The sequence below is a fragment of the Bos indicus x Bos taurus genome, chromosome 7 (assembly GCF_003369695.1).
Source record: "Bos indicus x Bos taurus breed Angus x Brahman F1 hybrid chromosome 7, Bos_hybrid_MaternalHap_v2.0, whole genome shotgun sequence".
NCBI classification, from domain to species: Eukaryota; Metazoa; Chordata; class Mammalia; order Artiodactyla; family Bovidae; genus Bos; species Bos indicus x Bos taurus.
This window is the reverse complement of record NC_040082.1, coordinates 99356576-99380213: the sequence shown is the minus strand read 5'-3', so window position 1 is coordinate 99380213 and position 23638 is coordinate 99356576. Positions and strand designations below refer to the sequence as shown.

Genomic DNA, 23638 nt, shown 5'->3' with positions numbered 1-23638 from the left:
ATCTAGGTTGGTCATAACTTTCCTTCCAAGGAGTAAGCGTCTTTTAATTTCATGGCTGCAGTCACCATCTGCAGTGATTTTAGAGCCCAAAAAAATAAAGTCTGACACTGTTTCCACTGTTTCCCCATCTATTTTCCATGAAGTGATGGGACCGGATGCCATGATCTTCATTTTCTGAATGTTGAGCTTTAAGCCAACTTGTTCACTCTCCACTTTCACTTTCATCTAGAGGCTTTTTAGTTCCTCTTCACTTTCTGCCATAAGGGTGCTATCATCTGCATATCTGAGGTTACTGATATTTCTCCCAGCAATCTTGATTCCAGCTTGTGTTTCTTCCAGTCCAGCGTTTCTCGTGATGTACTCTGCATATAAGTTAAATAAGCAGGGTGACAATATACAGCTTTGACGTACTCCTTTTCCTATTTGGAACCAGTCTGTTGTTCCATGTCCAGTTCTAACTGTTGCTTCCAAAATGATATTATTTTGAATATGCATACATGCATGCTAAGTCACTTCAGTCATGTCTGACTGTTTGTGACACTATGGACTGTATCCCTCCAGGCTCCTCTGTCAATGGGATTCTCCAGGCAAGTATACTGGAGTGGGTTGCCATGCCCTCCTTCAGGGGATCTTCCCGACCCAGGGATCGAACCTATGTCTCTTTTGTCTCCTGCATTGGCAGGCAGGTTCTTTACCACTAGTGAAACCTGGAAAGCCCTATTTTGAATATAGGGGGCTAAATAAAATAGGTTCCTAAAATTGATTTGATCTGTTTCTTTTCCTTTTTTAATGTGGTAGAAAATTTCAAGTTATTAATACATAAGTGATTTACATGATATTTCTCTTGTGCAGTGTCATTTTAGTACATGGAATTATTTTAGTTGCAGGTACCTCCTACATCTGTGAAATCTGAATTGAGACATAGTGTTTATTCTTGCATAGACACATGGAATTAATTACTAAGACTACATAATTCAATTAGAAGGAAAATTTTTATATAATCCATTGCCTTCTTGCATTCCCTGCCCAAACTCTTAAAGGAAGGAGGGTTAATAGCCAGACATAGCCACCTCCATTTAGAAAGTAAGAGTTGCAAGAAATCCTGCCATTGTTTCACAACATAGATGAACCTTGAGGGCATTATGGCTAACTGAAGTAAGTCAGACACAGAAAGAAATATCAAATGATCTCATCTATACGTGGAATCTGAGAAAACCAAGCTCACAGAAACAAAGGACAGATTGGTGGTTGCCAGGGATGGCAGGTGGGAGAAACAGGTAAAAATGATCAAAGGTTACAGCTTCCAGTTATAGATGAATGAGTTCTGGGGATGTGATGGAGAGAAGGATGACTCCAATTTAACAATACTGTATTGTATATTTGAAAGTTGCTGACAGAGTAGCTTTTAAAAGTTCTCACCACAAAATGCAAATTGTAATTATGTGAAGTGATGGACATTAACTACCTTATTGCAATAATTATTTTGCAGTAGATACATATATCAATCATTACATTGTATACCTTAAACTTATACAATGCTATATACCAAATCACAATAAAACTAGAAAAAATAATATTTTTTACATTTTAAGAAAACAAGAATGAAGTGAGGGAAGATGAAGAAACATAGGTTTTCTCCATCTGATGCATGAAATCTAGGTATGAAATTTTTGATGTAGGGCATGGGACAGCAGGCATGGAGTGAGATATCTAGGGATGGTCTGGCGGATTATCAAAGGAGATATGGCCCCCAAACAGGAGAACATCTAGCTCATCTCCTTGGCCCAATTAAATGATGCTCTGGACATCCTTGAGACCAAAAAAAGAGAGAGAGAAACTTAAGGCTGACTTTCTTCTCTCTCCTGGTGATGTCTCTTCCCTACACTAGCCCTGTCATCGCAAGAGCAATTACTGTGTTGTAAGAGGTCAAGGCAGAATTGATATAGAAATCAAGGAAATTTGACTTAGAGAGTACTTGGAAGAAAACTTTCAGTTCAGTTCAGTTCAGCCGCTCAGTCATGTCCGACTCTTTGCAACCCTATGAATCGCAGTACGCCAGGCCTCCCTGTCCATCACCAACTCCTGGAGTTCACTCAGACTCACGTCCATTGAGTCAGTGATGCCATCCAGCCATCTCATCCTCTGTCGTCCCCTTCTCCTCCTGCCCCCAATCCCTCCCAGCATCAGAGTCTTTTCCAATGAGTCAACTCTTCACATGAGGTGGCCAAAGTACTGGAGTTTCAGCTTTAGCATCATTCCTTCCAAAGAAATCCCAGGGCTGATCTCCTTAAGAATGGATTGGTTGGGTCTCTTTGCAGTCCAAGGGACTCTCAAGAGTCTTCTCCAACACCACAGTTCAAAAGCATCAATTCTTCAGCACTCAGCCTTCTTCACAGTCCAACTCTCACATCCATACATGACCACAGGAAAAACCATAGCCTTGACTAGATGAACCTTTGTTGGCAAAGTAATGTCTCTGCTTTTCAATATGCTATCTAGGTTGGTCATAACTTTCCTTCCAAGGAGTAAGTGTCTTTTAATTTCATGGCTGCAGTCACCATCTGCAGTGATTTTAGAGCCCAAAAAAATAAAGTCTGACACTGTTTCCACTGTTTCCCCATCTATTTTCCATGAAGTGATGGGACCGGATGCCATGATCTTCATTTTCTGAATGTTGAGCTTTAAGCCAACTTGTTCACTCTCCACTTTCACTTTCATCAAGAGGCTTTTTAGTTCCTCTTCACTTTCTGCCATAAGGGTGGTGTCATCTGCATATCTGAGGTTATTGATATTTCTCCTGGCAATCTTGATTCCAGCTTGTGCTTCTTCCAGCCCAGCATTTCTCATGATGTACTCTGCATATAAGTTAAATAAGCAGGGTGACAATATACAGCCTTGACGAACTCCTTTTCCTATTTGTGTGGGTCTTATACTCTTTTTTCTATTTGACCCCCATGGTGGAGGACAAAGTCCTGAAACCAGTAACATCTTGCAAAATTCTGACTCCCAGAGAGAGAGATGAGCTTGTTTTCTGTTATGTGGAATCCCAGTAGAACTGGGATTCTGGGGGCAGGTATATGGTGGTCATCTTCTTCACTTAAAATAGAAATCAGCTGATCCTCTTTAACCCATGGTGTCACCAGCCAAGGCTGACATGTAGAGTTGTCCGTCCCAAGGAACGACATGAGGAGCCTGTTCTATTTTCAGGTGAAGCCCGGGGTCAAGAAGATCTTCTGCGTCTACTGGAAAGACACAAAGGAGGGCGGCCACTGGTCCAAGGATGGCTGTGCTCTGGAACAAGCGAACAAGACTCACACGATATGCAGCTCCACTCACCTGTCCAGTTTCGCTGTTCTCATGGCCTTGCATGGCCAGGTAGGATGTAACTATTGAATTCCTCTCGCTAACCCCTTTTGAGGCCCTGCTAGGTGGCCCTATGGTAAAGAACCTGCCTGCCAGTGCAGGAGATGTAACAGACGTGGGTTTGATCCCTGGGTTGGGAAGATCCCCTAGAGAAGGAAATGGCAACCCACTCCAATTCTTGCCTGGAAAACCCTATGGACAGAGGAGCCTGGCGGGCTACAGTCCACAGGATCACAAAGAGTCAGACACAGCTGAGCAACTCACACTACTACACTACTGGGTGGCCATCACTGCTATAAAGAAAAGTTTAACAGATCAAGTCTGGAGTGATAGGAGAAGCATACTGCTTTAGACAGAGTGATCGGAGGAGAATGAGCTATTCAAGCTGAAATCTGAATATTAAGTCAGCAGTGTTACAACGTGGATGAATCTCAAAAATACCACGCTGAGTGAAAGATGTTAGACACAAAGGACCATATACTGTAGCGTTCCACTTACATGAAATGTCTAGGATAGGCAAATCTGGCCTTCCCTGGTGGTCAGTGGTTAAGGATCTGCCTTATACAAGGGACACCCTTGGGTATAAGACATTCTTACACAGGGTTTGATCCCTGGTCTGGGAGGATCCCACATGCTGAGGAGCAACTGAGCTTGTGCTCTGGAGCCTACTAGCCGCAACTACTGAGCCCACGTGTCACGAGTACTAAAGCCGACTCGCCCTAGAGCCTGTGCTCTGCAATAAGGGAAGCCGCCACAGTAAGAAGCCCTCACACAGCAACAAGAGAGTCGCCCCCACCCGCCACAACTAGAGAAAGCCCACAAGCAGCAATGAAGACCCAGCACAGCCAAATATAAAATAAACTTTAAAAATAAATATTTGGAATAGGAAATCCATGAGACAGAGCACACAAACCCAGTGGGTTCTAGAAAGAATAGAGTGAATGAGAGGGAAGTGGGAAAAGTCAGGTTTGGAGAGAAGGGAGCAGAGGAAAAGTGTCAGACCACAAATGCCATAGTCAGGAGTTTAGATTTCATTCAAATTGCAGTGGAGAGACAATAGAGGATGTGCATCAGGGATGCTACAGATTTATGTTATTAGAAAGTATCTCTGGCTCCTGAGTCAAGAATGGTCAGCAGTGCAGCAGAAGTAGCCCGGCAGAGAGATGATGGTGCTCAGGATTTGGATGGCAGCTGCAGAGTTGGTGGGAAAAGGTCACCTATATATATATATCCTAAAGGTGGGTTCAGAGGACTTATTGATGACATCGGCTGGGTGACAGCACACAGGAAGTCTGCACCCCTCCCCTCATTGCAGAGATATAGGTGGTCTGCCTATTTTGGGATGCCAAATTCCAAGGGGTGGGAGAATATAATCCCAGGGCAGGAAAGCATGACTGTGGTCCCCTCTCTGCTGGGTCCCAGGAGGAGGATCCCGCACTGACTGTGATCACCTACGTGGGGCTGAGCCTCTCCCTGCTCTGCCTCCTCCTGGCGGCCCTCACCTTCTTGCTGTGCAAAGCCATCCAGAACACCAGCACCTCGCTCCACCTGCAGCTCTCGCTCTGCCTCTTCCTGGCCCACCTGCTCTTCCTCACAGCCATCGACAGAACTGAGAACAAGGTACTTATACTGTCCCAGAATGTGCCTGCCTCAGGGGATCCTGAATTCATGGGGCCATGCTGCCTCGGACCCCTCAATAAAATAGCCTAGGGTCCTAGATGGAGGATGCATGGTGAGGTGAGCAGTGCTGGCATTATCAACCATCTTTACTTTCAACGACCATGATCTAATAGCAGTGCTTCTGAACTCAATGCCAGTATTAAGGAGAGGTCCTGGGGCCATTCTCCACCCTAACAGACCCTCCTGGTGACACCTTCCTCCTCCCCCAGGTGCTGTGCGCCATCATCGCAGGTGCCTTACACTATCTCTACCTGGCCTCCTTCACCTGGATGCTGCTGGAGGGTCTGCACCTCTTCCTCACTGCACGCAACCTGACGGTGGTCAACTACTCCAGTATCAACAGACTCATGAAGTGGCTTATGTTCCCAGTGGGCTATGGAGTCCCAGCTGTGATTGTGGCCATTTCTGCAGCCTCCAGGCCTCATCTTTATGGAACACCTGATCGGTAAGATTGACTCTCACCCTCTGCCATGGACAGATTTGAGGGCAGTGTTATTGGCAATGATTCGGATAAACACAACAAATGCACTCTACTTTCCCTTTGAGTGTAAGGGCTCTAACTTCTTTCCCAGTGAGGCAGGGAAAGATGATGTGGAAAATTTTGCAGTTAGGTCCCAGCTTTATCCTTCCCATAATTTGTGACCTCAAGTCCTCAAGTCTCATGCTCAGTTGCTAAGTCATGTCCAACTCTGTGATCCCATGAACTGTAGCCTGCCAGGCTCCTCTGTCCATGGCATTTCCCAAGCAGCAATACTGGAGTGGGTTGGCATTTTCTCCTTCAGGGGATCTTCCCAACCCAGGGATCAAACCCATGGCTTCTGCCATGTATCCTGCATTGCAGGCGGATTCTTTACCCCTGGGCCACCTGGAAAGCCCCCTCGAGTCTCAGTGCCCTTGTTACTGAAACGGGGATAATAGTCATCTCCATGGTTCACCACCCTCGAAATACTGGTATTAAAATTCAACAGGTCTGTGCTTGTAAACTGTTTCATGTAGCAGTAACACATGGAAGCAAACAATCAAAGCCTGCATTGTCATCAGCTGACATTTTCAAGAAACATTGGGAAAGTTCTCTGTTATAAAAAGATGTCATTTCGTGTCCATTTCATGTGCTTTCTTTGATCTCCCTTCGTGTTCCTTTTCCCATTGTTCCCAGATGCTGGCTTCACCTGGACCAGAAATTCATCTGGGCTTTCCTTGGACCTGTCTGTGCCATTATCTGTGTGAGTGAATACGTGGCTCCAGTGTTCCTGACCTAAGCAGAAGCACCAGACATGCTGGGTGCAGAATAGAACAGGGACACGCATTTTCTCAATTATATGGTTTGATTTTTCCACCTGCTACCAATTCAAACCCATGTGCTGGGAGGTAGGGGTCGTGTGCAATCTACAGCAGACATGGTACATTTTGTTTAATGGCTTTTCAATTTTTTTTCAGTATAGTTGTTTTACAATGTTTTGTTAACTTCTACTGCACAGCAAAAGGAATCAGCCATACATATATGTATATATGTCCCTTCCATTTTGGGTTTCCCTCCCATTTAGAAGACCACATTGTGCTCTACAGTATGTTACCACAAATTGAATAGACACAGTACATTTTAACTTGTATTCTCCATGGTCTGTGTCACTCTTGCAGGTGAATTTTGTATTTTTTGTCATGGTTTTTTGGATTTTGAAAAGAAAACTTTCCTCTCTCAACAGTGAAGTGTCAACCATCCGGAACGTAAAGTAAGTTAAGGTATTTTCTAAATAAAATGGTATTTTCTAACCCCCTTTTCTTCTACTCACTTCTTACTGGTCCCTCCTACATATCCACAGAGACATAGATGCACAGTCAGCCTCTAGGAACTAGCAAGATCACTGCCGCCTTCCACTGCCACAATGAGAAGCTATATTCAATTACCGGGACTCAAAAAAAGAAAGTGAGATAGATATTATACATGTTATAAAATTTTTAAAAAATTAATTAAAAAAAAAAGTGAGATAGAAGTTTATATTACTCTCATGCCACAGAACAGAGCTCCACAGAGCGATCCAGGACTCAAGCTCTTTCTATTTTTGTTCCTCCGCCAGCCCGTAGGATGTTATATCCCATCCATGGGAAGGAAGTGACATGCAATTTGCCAAGTTCCATATTTACTCATACCCCATTGGTTAGACTTTGGTCATGTGGTGACACCTAGCTGCAAAGGAGGCTGGGAAATGTAGTTCCTAACTGGGCATGCATGTGTCCTTGATGAATCTCAGAAAGGAAAGAGATCTAACACTAAAAACAAGAGGAGGGACTTCCCTGCTGCAAAACACAAGAGGCAATAGTTCAGGAAAGATTTAGGTTAAAATATATTTTGTATAATACTGTTTCCAAAAATTGGGGACTATGAGTATTTTTTTTATTTTGCAGCATCCATCTTTTTTTTAATTTATTTTTAAGTGGAGACAATTGCTCTTCAGTGTTGTGTTGCTTTCTTCCATACAACAATGTGAATCAGCCATGAATATACATATATCCCTCCCTCTTGAACCTCCCTCAACCCCCCGCATCCCACCTCTCTAGGTCATCACATTGAGCTGATCTCCCTGTGCTATACAACAGCTTCCCATTAACTATCTTACCCATGGTAATGTATATGTTTCAATGCTACTCTCTCATTTGTCCCACCCTCTCTCTCCTTCCCCTGCTGTGTCCACAGATCTATTCTCTATGTCTCTGTCTCTATTCCTGCCTAGCAAATAGGTTCATCAGCACCATTTTTCTAGATTCTATATATATGCCTTAATATATGATATTTATTTATTTGTTTGTTTTTCCCTTTCTGACTTACTTCACTCTGTATAACAGGCTCTAGGTTCATCCACTTCAGTTCAGCTGACTCTCATTTGTTCCTTTTTCTTGCTGAGTAATATTTCATTGTACTTTTGTTATGTATGTACCACAAATTGTTTATCTATCCATCTGTCAACAGGTTGCTTCCATGTCCTGGCTATTGTAAATAGTGTGCACCATCCGTCTTAATTTGAACTTGTAGTTTGCTGAGGTTTTCATTGTAATCACAAAAACAGCACATTTGTTACTTGTTTATTATTTGTCAAAAGTTTTCAAAATATATAAAGTTAAAAGTGACAGCCCCTTGCTCCCAGTTTTCCTACTACTTTACCTACCAGAAAATCCAGAGGTAAGAAACTGTATGATATGATGTATCTGATATTTTCCCAGGCCTTTTTCTGTGCATTTTCTATAGAACAGAGCATACATACAATAGCATCACACTACACAAATTGTTCCTCAACTAGCTTTTCTCAGTTACATACTATATTTTAAAATTAGAGATATATAGATATATAAATAAGGTGACCTTGCATCTCAGTTTTCCTGGAATGGTCCCAGTTTATGTTTGCTGATGCATTATGTTTTAATAACATCCCTTTTTTATTGAAGCATAGTTAATTTAAAATGTTCTGTTAGTTTCATGTGTACCACAAAATGATTTGGTTGCACACACACACATATATATTATATATTCTTTTTCAGATTCTTTTCTATTATAGCTTGTTACAAGATAATGAATATAGTTCCCCTGAATTGCACCCCTTGTGATCTCAAAAGCCTTCCTGCTTGAATAACAAACTATAAGACCTTCCCATCTATAAGTGATATAGACAGAATGAGACAAAGAACTTTATAGTTTTAGAATGTTCTGCATGTGTATGGTACTAATTTGGGTGGCGCTAGTGGTAAAGAACCCACCTGCCAATGCAGGAGACACAGGTGATGCGGATTCGATCCCTGTGTCAGGAAGATCCCCTGGAATAGGAAATGGTAACCCACTCCAATATTCTTGCCTAGAGAATCCCATGGACAGAGGAGCCTGATGGGCTACAGTCCATGGGGTTACAAAGAGTCGGACATGACTGAAGCAACTTTGCATGCACAATTTTGTTCTACGTGCTGTCCTAAATATGTCCCATATGTTAAGTCTCAATATTTTCAGCAACCCTATGAAATAGGACTATTACAAATATTAGAGAACTGAGTTACAGGAAAGTAGGAAAATTCCCCCGCAGTGCAGGGGTTAGGACTCATCGCTTTCACTGCGATGGCCCAGCTTTGACCCCTGATCAGGGAACTAAGATCTCCCAAGCTGCATGATATGGCCAAAAAAAAGGTGGGAGGGGTGGAAAGAAAGCCAGAAAGTAACTTTCCCAAGGTCACAAAGTTAGTTAGTGCTGGCTTGGATTTAAAACACAGGCATTTTAGCTCCAGAGTTGCTCACCATTAACAACTATGTTGTAGGAATGGTCACAATCATTATCAGGTTTCTTTACATTATCAATTATTCCTACCCAGGATGCTGACACTCAAAGCCACAGCTCAGCTCTTCATCTTGGGATGCACGTGGTTTCTGGGACTCCTGCAGGTGGGACCGGCTGCCCGCGTCATGGCTTACCTCTTCACCATCATCAACAGCCTGCAGGGCGTCTTCATCTTCCTGGTGTACTGCCTCCTCAGCCAGCAGGTAAACAGTGGCCTCTTTCTTTGTATATATATAAATTAGTTCTGTCTGTTCATTTTTCTAAGTCTATTTATTTTTGGCTGCATTGGGTCTTCACTGCTTTGTGTGTATGGGTGTGTGCGGGCTTTCTCTAGTTGCAGAGAGCTGGGCACACTCTACACTGGAGGAGTTCCTCATCACGGTGGCGTCTCTCATTGTGGAGCACAGGCTCTAGGGTGCTCGGGCTTCAGTACTTGCAGTACGTCGGCTCAGTCGCTCCATGGCACGTGGAATCTTCCCAGACCAGGAACTGAACTGATGTCCCCTGTATGGGCAGGTGGATTCCCATCCACTGTACCACCAGGGAAGTCCAGCAGATGCTGCTGATGGCCCCCTCATAGCCCTTTGGCATTCTATTCTACATGCCCATGATTGTTTATTATAAACACCTGTGCCAGTGCCAGTGGGCTTCTTACTGCCCACAAGACATGCCTGGTTCATGTGCAGGGAAAACTGGTATTTTCAGAGAATAGTGACCCTTGAAAGCAGCCTCAACCAATGACTGATGGGTGCTAGTAGACGGATGCCCCAGCTCCCTTGTCTCTGAGGTGAATAACCCTGAAGTATGTCCTATGCTCTCTCCAGAACCCCACCCCCCCCGTGACACTGAACCCCAGCTGTCCACAGTGGAAACACAGAATGAAGGGTTATACATCTTTTATTAGCTGTCTTTCTTTCCCTGTCTCACTTTTGCACAGATCTACTGGTGTTTCTTGGGTGTACCTGTGTGCTCAGTTGTTCAGTTGTGTCTGACTCTTTGCAACCCCATGGACAGTAGCCCACCAAGTTCCTCTGTCCATGGGATTATCCCAGCAAGAATACTGGAGTGGGTTGCTATCTACTCCTCCAGCAGATCTCCCAACCCAGGTATCAAACCTGCATTGACAGGTGGATTCTTTACCACTTAGCCACCTGGGAAGCTCCTCTGGGTGTTCGTGTTCATGTTCAGTTGTTCAGCTGTGTCTGACTCTTTGGAACCCTATGGACTGTAGCCTACCAGGCTCTTCTGTCCATAGGATTTTCCAGGCAAGAATACTAGAGCACGTTGCCATTTCCTACTCCAGGGGATCTTCCCAATCCAGGAATCAAACCCGTGACTCTAGTGTCTCCTGCATCGGCAGGTAGATTCTTTACCACTAGTGCCATCTGAGAAGCCCTGAGAGCTAGATTGAGGAATTTTCTTCCTCAATTTTCTTCTATCTTATTCCTTTGCATATGCACATTTTGTTAATTTTCTATGACAAATGTGTATCCTGTAATATGAAAAAAATTATTGTGGTAAATTATACATAACAAAATTTGTCATTTTAACCTTGTTAATTGTACAGATCAGTAGCATTAGGTACATTGACATTGTCATGCAACCATCACCACCATCCATTCTAGAACTTTTTGATCATCCCAAACTGAAACCTCGTATCCCTTAAACAATAATGCTGTATTCTCCCCTGCCAAGCTCCTGGTAACCACTACTCTACTTTCTATCCCAGTTAATTTGACTATTACAGGTTCTCAACATGTGGAATCATACAGTAGTTGTCCTTTGGTGTCTGGCTTATATATTTCCTGATGGCTCAAATGATAAAGAATCTGCCCTCAGTGCAGAAGACCTGGGTTCAACCCGTGAGTTGGGAAGATCCCCTGGAGAAGGAAATGGCTACCTACTCCAGTATTCTTGCCTGGAAAATCCCGTGGACAGAGGAGACTGGCGAGCTACAGTCCATGCGGTCTCAAAGAGTCAGACACAACTGAGTGACTAACAGTTTTTTTAACACATACATTTCACTCAGTGTAATGTCTCCAAGGTTTATCCATGTTGTAGCCTGTTTCAGAATTTTATTCCTTTTTAAGGCTAAATTACATTCCATTGTATGCATATATCACATTTTGTAGGAAAAGGTTTTTCATAATGTTCCCATCCTCTTCCTAACTCACTGACTTTTCTCTTCTCCAACATTAACAAAAATAATCCTGGTATTTTCTTCGATGTTCCAGGTCCAAAAGTGGTTTGGTGAGATCATCAAATCTAAATCTGAGTCTGAGGCTTACACACTTTCCAGCAGGTTTGGTGCTGACTCAAAACCCAGTGAGGTAAGACTTGGGGTTTATTCTAATGTGCCACGCCTTGACACACCAAACTTCCTTTCCCTTGTCTTAGAACAAGCTCCCTTTCATGCCGAGTGTGGGGAGGAGTCCTTTTCCTGATGACTTGGTTTGCATTCCTCATTCCCATCATATTGTTTCTCACTGTTTCTTTCTTGCTCACTAATAGTGCCTAACCTGGCTGTTGTATGAATATATATTCTCATCATTCCAAGTGGGGGATAGTTAGGGAATTTGAGACTGACATGTACACACTGCTGTATTTAAAATGGATAACTAACAAGGATCTACTTATTATACAGGGAACTCTGATCGATGTTATGTAATAACCTAAATGGGAAAATGATTTGAAAAAGAATAGATACATTCATATATGTAACTGAATCACTTTGTTGTACCCCCGAAACTAACACAGCATTGCCAATCAACTATGGTAGTGGTGGTGGTTTAGGGGCTAAGTCATGTCCGACCCTTTGTGGCCCCTTGAACTCTAGACTGCCAGGCTCCCCTGTCCATGGGATTTCCTAGGCAAGAATACTGGAGTGGATTGCCCTTTCCTTCTCCAGTTGATCTTCCCAACCCAAGGATTGAACCTGTGTCTCCTGCTTGGCAGGTGAATTCTTTACCACTGAGCTGCCTGGGAAGCCCCAATATAAAAATAAAAGCTTTTTAAAAAATAAATAAAATAGATAACTAATAAGAACCTGCTGTATAGCACAAGGAACTCTACCCAATACTCTGTAATGATTTATGGGAATAGAATCTAAAACAGTGGATACAGGGACTTCCCTGGCGGTCCAGTGGTTAAGACTCCATGTTTCCAATGCAGGGGCCATAGATTCGATCCCTGGTCAAAGAACTAAGATCCTGCATGCCGCATGGCATGGCCAAATTTTTTTTTTAAGTGGATATGCTGAACAGGACAAATAAACACAACATTGTAAATGAACTATAGTCCAATAAAAATTAATTTTTTTTAAAGTATGGGTAAAACATATCACCAGCACCACTACCATCTAAAGTAGACTCCTTTAGGGGGAGACTTACAATCACAGACATAGCAGAGTGGTCATCATCCCTCGAAATATGGCTGTTTCAAAAAGAGGTGGACTTGAGCCCCATGGAAGTAGTGGATACTACAGAAAGGGATCCAGAAGAGGAAGCCCACCCCAAATGTTCTACATAATTATAGAGGAGGAGTGCATGTAATAATGGGACCTTCCTGGGAGAGGAAATGGTCCTGTTAGAAAGAGAACCTCTCTGGAACTTGGTTGTTGGTTTTGTTTGTTCTTTCATTGAGCTAACTCAGGATTGATGGCATCAAGGAATGCGCTCCAAGTACTACCTGAGACTTCTCTCCACAGTTGTCCCCTAACTGATCTTTTATAGAAATGAGAGGACATACTTGTAAGAAGGTATGTCACTAGACAGGCTCCAAAGATTCTAATCCATAAAAATTCTCCCAATCTCATTTGGCTTTATGTCTTCCATGTACATGCCTACCACATCTGCTAACCAAAAAGCCTTAGAATGTGTTACTTTTAAGCGAACCAAAATTGAGAAATTTCTGAAACACTGTTTCTACATTTCTTGAGAAAATATGGAATTTTCTTCAGCAGTGGAAATATTGAGGTCACTGAAGAAACAGTGACCTCCAAATTCTTTCTTGGGGGAAGGGAAGGGGAATTCATTCTAAACCTTTCCAAAAGGACCAAGAAGAAAATGGAACCAGGAAAAAGTGTTAGGGCAGGCATGTCAAATGATCAGAACATTTCTTTTTGGAAAAATTTTTTATAAATATTAAGCTTACAGAGAATAGAGCCAATCAAGTCATAAGAAAAAATATTAAGTTTAATATTCTCAATAAGAGTAAAATTGTTATAGCTGCTAACCACTGGCTGTGACCTTTGAAATGTTTCCCAGATAACCCAAAAGAATTCCTAAAGCTGCCAGCACTCCAACTACTAGTTTCCCACAATGAATAAGGATACGTTGTTGTTATTATTATTATTGCTTAACACTATGGAAATTGAATGAGTGTATCTTTAAAAAAGAAAGGATACATGATATATTTACATATTATATATTTATGATATATTTTATATGTAGCTACATTTAAGAAATATAATTGCTTTAATTAGAAGAATTTCTGAAGTTTTTCCTTTTTTTATGCAGAGAGTATGAGTAAAAAGCTAACAAAACCCTTTGTCCTTTATAGACAAACTTGATCTTGGGTTAACTTTCTAGCTCTGCTCCCCACAAACTTGATAACATTGGAAGGTCGGTTGTATAACCAGGGAATACTGCTTATGGGAAAGTCTTGCTCAAGCACAAGAAATTCTGCAAATGAACAATAAATACCAGGAGGGAAGGCATAGCTTTGGACTTCCTGTAATAACAATCAGGAATCCTATCTTCGTGGGCAGCTGTAGGGAGATACTTGTGGAGCCTGAAACTTCTAAACCAAGCTACAACTTGTAGGCGGCAAAGAGAATATTTATTGAGTTCTAGAATATGTCCAACAGTAAAGGAGAAAAGGAAAGATATAAACATCTGAATGCAGAGTTCCAAAGAACAGCAAGAAGAGATAAGAAAGCCTTCTTCAGTGATCAATGCAAAGAAATAGAGGAAAACAACAGAATGGGAAAGACTAGAGATCTCTTCAAGAAAATCAGATATACCAAAGGAACATTTCATGCAAAGATGGGCTCGATAAAGGACAGAAATGGTATGGACCTGACAGAAGCAGAAGATATTAAGAAGAGATGGCAAGAATACACAGAATAACTGTACAAAAAAGATCTTCATGACCCAGATAATCATGATGGTGTGATCACTGACCTAAAGCCAGACATCCCGGAATGTGAAGTCAGGTGGGCCTTAGAAAGCATCACTATGAACAAAGCTAGTGGAGATGACAAAAGTCCAGTTGAGCTATTCCAAATCCTGAAAGATGATGCTGTGAATATGCCAGCAAATTTGGAAAACTCAGCAGTGGCCACAGGACTGGAAAAGGTCAGTTTTCATTCCAATCCCAAAGAAAGGCAATGCCAAAGAATGCTCAAACTACCGTACAATTGCACTCATCTCACACGCTAGTAAAGTAATGCTTAAAATTCTCCAAGCCAGGCTTCAGCAATATGTGAACTGTGAACTACCTGATGTTCAAGTTGGTTTTAGAAAAGGCAGAGGAACCAGAGATCAAATTGCCAACATCTGCTGAATCATCGAAAAAGCAAGAGAGTTCCAGAAAAACATCTATTTCTGCTTTATTAACTAAGCCAAAGCCTTTGACTATGTGGATCACAATAAACTGTGGAAAATTCTGAAAGAGATGGGAATACCAGACCACCTGATCTGCCTCTTGAGAAATTTGTATGCAGGTCAGGAAGCAACAGTTAGAACTGGACATGGAGCAACAGACTGGTTCCAAATAGGAAAAGGAGTTCGTCAAGGATGTATATTGTCACCCTGTTTATTTAACTTACATGCAGAGTACATCATGAGAAACGCTGGACTGGAAGAAACATAAGCTGGAATCAAGATTGCCAGGAGAAATATCAATAACCTCAGATATGCAGATGACACCACTCTTATGGCAGAAAGTGAAGAGGAACTAAAAAGCCTCTTGAGGAAAGTGAAAGTGGAGAGTGAACAAGTTGGCTTAAAGCTCAACATTCAGAAAATGAAGATCATGGCATCCGGTCCCATCACTTCATGGGAAATAGATGGGGAAACAGTGTCAGACTTTATTTTGGGGGGCTCCAAAATCACTGCAGATAGTGACTGCAGCCATGAAATTAAAAGACGCTTACTCCTTGGAAGGAAAGTTATAACCAACCTAGATAGCATATTGAAAAGCAGAGACATTACTTTGCCAACAAAGGTTCATCTAGTCAAGGCTATGGTTTTTCCTGTGGTCATGTATGGATGTGAGAGTTGGACTGTGAAGAAGGCTGAGCACCAAAGAATTGATGCTTTTGAACTGTGGTGTTGGAGAAGACTCTTGAGAGTCCCTTGGACTGCAAGGAGATTCAACCAGTCCTTTCTGAAGGAGATCAGCCCTGGGATTTCTTTGGAAGGAATGATGCTAAAGCTGAAACTCCAGTACTCTGGCCACCTCATGCGAAGAGTTGACTCATTGGAAAAGACTCTGATGCTGGGAGGGATTGGGGGCAAGAGGAGAAGAGGACGACAGAGGATGAGATGGCTGGATGGCATCATTGACTCGATGGATCTGAGTCTGAGTGAACTCCGGGAGTTGGTGATGGACAGGGAGGCCTGGCGTGCTGTGATTCACGGGGTCACAAAGAGTCAGACACGACTGAGCGACTGATCTGATCTGATGGTAAGCCAGGAACATACAAAATTCAACAATACCAACACAGTAGCTGCCTTCAAGGAACTTAGAGTCTAGCCCTTCTTTATGGACAAAAAAACCAACATCCCAGGGGTTGAAATTCTAGAGTGGGATACTATAGCCACACTTTTTTTTTTCCAAAAAAAGAATTCTTCATCCTGTAGAAGGGGAATCTAGGGGAGAATGGATACATGTATATGTGTGGCTGAATCTCTTCACTGTTCTCTGGAAACTATCACAACATTTTTAATCAGCTATACCCCAATACAAAATGAAAAGTTAAAATTAAAAAAAAAATAGTAAGTGAATCTGGGTAAAAGATTTTATTTTTTTTTAGCCCCGGCCCGGCCCCCGCGCCCGCCCCCGCGGCCCGGCCGGGGACCCCGCCCCGCGCTTCCGGGAGGGGTAGGAGGCTCGCGGCCGCCCGGAGCCCTAGGCCGCAGCCGCCCTCGCCGCCGGCCGGGCCGGGTGGAGGTAAAAGATTTTAAAAAAGAATTCTTCACCCTGGATTTTTGAGAAGTCCTCCCACTATAATCTAAAGACGTGCAAAATGCTAGGATTTCAAGCCATCCTTGCCTGCTGAATGGAGCTTTCTGGCTTTAACCCACTCCAACTGTTCCTGTCTGTTTTGTTGTTCATTTCTTTGTTTTTTATCCTGACACCTAGCTTTAATCTAAACATCTTTGGGGTGGGATGTTTTCTAGGCCAAGTGAAGAGAAAATACTATAAGTGGAACATTCAGCTCTACACGTCATGCATGTGGATCTGGTTGGTATCATGAAGAATGAAGGTGCAGACAAGGAGAATCATTATACATGTCATTCCTGGAGAGGAAAAGTTTGACCTTTACTTCCTGAAGTGTTTGTTCTGCATAATGGAATCTCAATAAATGTGCATTCAATTGGATTTCTCTTCACTACTGTTTTCAATCAATGCTTATTCCTGGATACCCAAATCATGACCATTGCAAATACTCCATGGACTTTTTGTGAATGAGGGAGCCCTTGTCAAGGCCTTTTTCTCAAGTTCTTTCTCTTATCCTAAACGTGCTTTTTAAACTCAAACCATCAGCTTCTTCCGAACCATCACCTCTACCTCCTTTCTTATCCAGGCTAAATCTCATGATCACCCAAGTCGAATGATTCTCCCTCATACTTTCAACACCTTTGCTTCCTCATTCTGATTCCTTACTTAGTTTTGCTATTCAGTCCCCAAGTGGTGTCTGACTTTTTGCAACCCCATGACTGCAGCACTCTAGGCTCCTCTGTCCTCCACTGTCTCCTGGAGTTTGCTCAAATTCATGTCCATTGAGTTGGTGATGCTATTGAACCATCTCATTCTCTGTCACCCCCTTCTCCATTTGTCTTCAATCTTTCCCAGCACCAGGGTCTTTTCCAATGAGTCAGCTCTTCACATCAAGTGGCCAAAGTATTGGAGCTTCATCATCAGTCCTTACAATGAATATCCAGGGTTTATTTCTTTTAGGATTGACTGGTTCGATCTCCATGTAGTCGAAGAGACTCTCATGAGTCTTCTCTAGCACCATAGTTCAAAAGCACCAATTTTTCAGCACTCAGCTTTCTTTATGGTCCAACTCTCATATCCATACATGACTACTGGAAAAACCATAGCTTTGACTATATGTACCTTTGTCAGTAATGTGATGTCTCTGGTTTTTAACACACTGTCTAAAGAATGTTCAAACTACCAGACAATTGCACTCACTTCCCATGATGGTAAAGTTATGGTCAAAATCCTTCTAGCTAGGTCTCAGCAGTAGATGAACCAAGAACTTTTAGATATACAAGCTGGGTTTAGAAAAGGCAGAATAACCAAATTACCAATATTCGCTGAATCATAGAGAAAGCAAGGGAATTCCAGAAAAACATCTACCTCTGTGCAAAAGCCTTTGACTGTGTGGCTCATAATAAACTGTGGAAAACTGTTAAAGAGATGGGAATACCAGACCATCTTACCTGTCTCCTGAGAAACCTATATGCTAGTCAAGAAGCAACAGTTAGAATCTTATATGGGACAACTGACTGGTTCAAAATTGAGAAAGGAGTATGACAAGGCTGTATGCTGTCATTTTGTTTATTTAAACTTATACAAGGAACACATCATGCAAAATGCTAGGCTGGATGAGCTACAAGCTGGAATCAAGATTGCCAGGATAAATATCAACAACCTTAGATATGCAGATGATACCACACTAATGGTGGAAAGCAAAGAGGAACTAAAGAGCCTCTTGATGAGGATGAAAAAGGAGAGTGAGAAAGCTGACTTAAAACTCAATATTAAAAACTTAGATCATGGCATCCTGTCCCATAACTTCATGGCAAATAGAAGGGGGAAAGGTGGAAGTGACAGATTTCCTCTTCTGGGGCTCTAAAATCACTGCAGATAGTGACTGCAGCCTTGAAATTAGAAGACAATTGCTTCTTGGAAGGAAAGCTATGACAAACCTAGACTGTGCTAAAAAGCAAAGACTTCACCTTACCGACAAAGGTCCACATAGTCAAGTCTATGGTCTTTCCAGTAGTCATGTACGGATGTGAGAGTTGGACCATAAAGGAGGCAGAGTACTGAAGAATTGATGTTTTCAAACTGTGGTGCTGGAGAAAACTATTGAGAGCTCCTTGAACAGCAAGATCAAACCTGTCCATCTAAAAGGAAATCAACCCTCAATACTTTTTCAAAGGACTGTCGCTGAAGCTGAAACCCTAATACTTTGGCTACCCGATGCGAACAGTCAACTCATTATAAAAGACCCTGAAGCTGGTAAAGATTGAAGGCAGAAGGAGAAGAGAGCAACAGAGGGTGAGATGGTTGGATGGCATCACCTATTCAATGGACATGAACTTGGGCAAACTCTGGGAGATAGTGAGGGACAGGGAGGCCTGGTGTGCTGCAGTCCGTGGGGTCACAAAGAGTTGGATACGCCTTGGCAACTAAACAACAACTAGTTTTGTCATAGCTTTCCTTCCAAGGAGCAAACATCTTTTAATTTCGTGGGTGCAGTCACCATCTGCAGTGATTTTGGAGCACAAGAAAATAAAATCTGTCACTACTGCCACTTTTTTCCCTTCTATTTGCCATGAAGTAATGGGACCAGATGCTATGATCTTAGTTTTTTAGTGTTGAGTTTCAAGTCAGCTTTTTCACTCTCCTCTTTCACCCTCATCAAGAGACAATTTTCTCTTCACTTTCTGCCATAAGGATGCTGTCATCTGCACCCAGGACTGATCCAATCATAGGAGGCACTGTGGATTATTGCCATCATTACATGTTCCTTTTTAATAGAACCTTGATTATTTTAATATTTAGGACAGCAACATACCTGGTCCCAAGGGTCAGTAGAGATTGATTTCAGCCCAGTGATTCTGAACTGGAGATGATTTATCCCCACCATTAGCGACATATGGCAATGTCTGGAGACATTTTTGATTGCAGTAACTTGGGCAAGGGGGGATGATACCGGCATCTAAGCAATAGATGTCAGGGATGCTGCTAAACAGCTGCTAGACAGCACTCACATACACAGCAGAGTTATCCATCCCTAAATATCAGTAGTGATGAGGTTGAGAAACCCTAGTATAAACTAGCCATAGTGATGTCCTTCCCATTTGCTAGAAATTGGTTTAGGACCATTTGGACCAGTTCTAGCCACTGAAATGTAAGAGACACCTACTGGAACATACTTTTTCTCCTTGATAAAAAACAGACACTTTCCTGGAGTCCCAAGCAAGGTGTGGGAAGGAAGAAGGGATCCAAGTCAGAGCCCCGGGGCTCCGTGGGGCCCGACCCACTGTCTGGAGTCCGCCTTTCCAGACCATGTCCGGGCCCACCTGGCTCCCCCTGAAGCAGCCGGAGCCAGCTCGAACCCCTCTGGGAGAGCACTCCCTCGAGGGGCCGAGGGGCCTCCCCCGCCCACCGAGCAGTGCTCCAGCCCCACCCCTGGGTCAGTTTTTGCCCCCTCCCATCTGAGCAGTGTTACCAGACCCCCGGGGGACCGGAGGACCGGGGGCTGGCCTGGCTGGGGTGCCACGGAGCACCCCAGCACTCGCAGGGCCTCCTCCCAGACAGGGGAGGCTTGCGCCCGGGAAGTCTGGATGCTGAGATAGACTCCCTGACCAGCATGCTGGCTGAGTTGGACGGGGGTCGAGGTCACGCCCGTGGCAGCCTGAACGGCAGGCTTACGAGCCCCCTGAACCCCCTGCCTACCGCTCAGGGTCAGGCCCCTTGAGGCCGAATGGAGGGGCGCTTCCTCCCCCGCCGCTCCCAGGGTCCCCCTATGGGGGCCCCACTCCGGCCTCCTATGCTACGGCCAGCACCCCCGCCGGCCCTGCCTTCCCTGTGCAAGTCAAAGTGGCACAACCCCTGAGAGGCTGCGGCCCTCCCAGGCGGGGGGCCTCTCAGGCCTCCGGGCCCTCCCCGGGCCCCCATTTTCCTCTCCCAGGCCGAGGTGAAGTCTGGGGGGCTGGCTACAAGAGCCACCGCGAGCCAGGGCGGGGGGTTAAGGAGGAGGCCCCGGGGGTCTCCGGCCCTGCAGGCGAAAGAGGAGGCTGGTATGGGTCCCAGGTCCCTCTGAGCCAGCCTCCCGAGAAGGAGCTTGAGAGGCTGACCAAGAAGCTGGTGCACGACATGAACCACCCGCCCAGCTGGGAGTACTTCGGCCGCTGTGGTGGCTGCGGAGAAGACGTGGTCGGGGACGGGGTCGGGGCCGTGGCCCTGGATCGCGTCTTCCACGTGGGCTGCTTTGTGTGTTCTGCGTGCGGGGCCCAGCTCCGGGGCCAGCATTTCTACGCCGTGGAGAGGAGGGCGTATTGTGAGAGCTGCTATGTGGCCACCCTGGAGAAGTGCTCCACGTGCTCCCAGCCCATCCTGGACCAGATTCTGCGGGCTATGGGGAAGGCCTACCACCCGGGCTGCTTCACCTGTGTGGTGTGACACCGCGGCTTGGACGGCATTCCTTTCACTGTGGATGCCACGAGCCAGATCCACTGCATCGAGGACTTCCACAGGAAGTTTGCCCCAAGATGCTCAGTATGTGGTGGGGCCGTCATGCCTGAGCCAGGTCAGGAGGAGACCCTGCGAATCGTAGCTCTGGATCTCAGTTTTCACATTGGCTGTTACAAGTGTGAGGAGGGTGGGCTGCTGCTGTCCTCTGAGGGTGAGTGTCAGGGCTGCTACCCACTGGATGGGCACATCTTGTGCAAGACCTGCACTGCCTGGCAGATCCAGGAGCTCTCGGCCACCGTCACCACCGACTGCTGAGTCTCCCCAGGAGCACCTGCTGTGCCCTCCCTTCCCATCCACCACCTTCCCCAACAACTACCTTTATAACTTTGTCACCAAATGTTGTCTCCTCGTTCTGCAGTCATGAAATAACAACCCTGCCAGAGTTTACAAAAAAAAAGACAAATTCAAGGAGAGCTTGCCAATTACTACCTAGTTTTAGCTGCTATCATATAATAATATGATGCTTACAAAGGAGATAGCATGGAAATCCTAAGGATGGAAGAGTGGAAAGTCAGAATTAAGTTGGGCCTTATGATGTTGTTAGGTTATGACTGTAACCAACCCTTGAACTTTTCAATATGTAAGACAAATGAACTCCTTTTGTTAAGTCACTTTGGGTCAGGTAATCTGTTACTTGTAGCCTAAAGCATTTTTCCTTATGAACCAACCATTTTTCTTCTCCACTCTCCATCAAAGCAGTGAGATCCCAGAATCATTCATCTAGGAGCCATTACAAATGTGTGCTTTCTGGGCTAAACGAGACCTCTCAGGCTACCTGGAACTCACTCTTCCTATCCCTCGTCAACTTCCCCATGTGTGGAGTTCCAGTTTTTCAGTTCTTTCTTCAATCTGCATCCCCTTTCTCTATATAAGGTTAGAGACCTCATTTCCTACTTCTCAGAGAAAATAAACAACAGCTGATGGAAATTCCCTCAGCCTTCTGACATCTCTTACAGATATACCTACATCCATACTCATCTTTGATTCCTTCCCCCATTGATGCTCATCATCTCCTCTCTTCTTCCACAATGGCAGAGGGGTCCCTCCTCTTGTTTAAAACTAACCTCCCCCTCTGTGCTTTGGATCTTGTTCCCCTGATGCCTCTTTGGGAACCTCTCTCCACCGATTATCTCCCCCCTCTCCTGAGTCTTTCACCTTTCTCACATCCTCACCTTCCTCGGGTGAGGAAAGATGCTCTTTGCTCATGCTAAAGATGGATGAGCAAACTTTTTCTAGATTTTTCAGGCTAAATCCAGTGATAGATAGATGATATACTTGTGCTCTGTTGCTTCAGTCTTGTCTGACTCTTTGCAACCCTATGGACTGTAGCCCGCCAGGCTCCTCTGTCCATGGAATTTTCTAGACAAGAATACTGGAGAGGGTTGCCATGCCCTCCTCCAGGAGATCTTCTCGACCCAGGGAAGAGACCTGTGTCTCTTGCGTCTCCTGCATTGCAGGCGGGTTCTTTACCACTGAGCCACTGGGGGATCCCAGAGGATAGCATAGACAGTCACAGATCCATTTGTGTGATGTATGTATAAAGGGTTATATGTGTACATCTCTTTAGAAACGCAAAGACTTTCTCTAGCTCAATGACCATATAAAAACAGGTTGTGGGAAGGATTTGACAGCCCCATCCCAAGCTATGGGCTTCCCTGGTGGCTCAGACGGTAAAGAATCTGCCTGAAATGCAGGAGACCTGGGTTCAATCCCTGAGTCAGAAAGATCCCTGAAGAAGGGCTGCTGCTGCTAAGTCACTTCAGTCGTGCCTGACTCTTAGTGACCTCATGGACCCCAGCCTACCAGGCTTCTCCATCCATGGGATTTTCCAGGCAAGAGTACTGGAGTGGGGTGCCATCGCCTTCTCTGCTGGAGAAGGGAATGGCAACCAATTTCAGTACTCTTGCCTGGAGAATCCCATGGACAGAGGCTACAGTCCATGGGGTCACAAAGAATCAGACATGACTGAGTGATGAATGTTTTCACTTTCACACTTTCCCAGGCTATAGCTTGCTGGACCCCATGATAAAGAGAGAAAGATGGCAAATTATAGGAAAATGGCCACCTGCACCTGTCTCAGTTCCCCTTCACTCTCTACCTTAATATATCTGCCTCTTTGAACCCAAAATCTGCTGGGACCCATAGCAGATGGGTGGGCATGAGAGAGATATCTCGGGGGGAAGCCCCAAAGGGAAATCTGGGGTTGAAATGTCTTCCCCATGCACCAGGTGGAAAGTTTCAAGATAAACTGAAGAGAACTCTGGGTGAAAATTAGACATAGTTCATCCTATGAAGAGTTTGACTCCTCAGGGTCCATGAACCTCCTGGATAAGGTCAGCATCATTCGTGTGTGTGTGTGTGTGTGTGTGTGTGTGTATCTCTGATCCATCTGGATCCCAAGAACTTCAAGAGGAGCTCTGCTCCTGAATCTAGAAGCAAGCAAGGAGATTGGGGAGCATGGAGGCGCCTCTGCACACCTGCCTAGTATACATATGGACCCCCTTGGGTGAAGAATCCATCTTCTTTCATCACTTGGGAAACTGTCACCACTCAGAGTT

General features: G+C 44.3%; 1 protein-coding gene and 1 pseudogene across 2 annotated transcripts in view; both read left to right on the top strand.

Moving 5' to 3' along the window:
- The window catches only part of ADGRE3 (adhesion G protein-coupled receptor E3), a 62369-nt gene extending 45405 nt beyond the window's left edge, over window positions 1–16964 (top strand). For both annotated transcript variants that reach the window (XM_027548024.1, XM_027548025.1), the window contains 8 exons: window positions 3208–3375; window positions 4786–4983; window positions 5253–5488; window positions 6200–6266; window positions 6682–6773; window positions 9391–9559; window positions 11591–11686; window positions 16763–16964. In XM_027548024.1, coding sequence (XP_027403825.1) covers window positions 3208–3375; window positions 4786–4983; window positions 5253–5488; window positions 6200–6266; window positions 6682–6773; window positions 9391–9559; window positions 11591–11686; window positions 16763–16771 — 1035 coding nt within the window. In that variant the 3' untranslated portion in view covers window positions 16772–16964. The remainder of the gene's footprint in view (window positions 1–3207; window positions 3376–4785; window positions 4984–5252; window positions 5489–6199; window positions 6267–6681; window positions 6774–9390; window positions 9560–11590; window positions 11687–16762) is intronic.
- A 2928-nt stretch (window positions 16965–19892) lies between these two features.
- Window positions 19893–21388, top strand: LOC113896647 (annotated as a pseudogene).
- Window positions 21389–23638: the final 2250 nt, after the last annotated feature.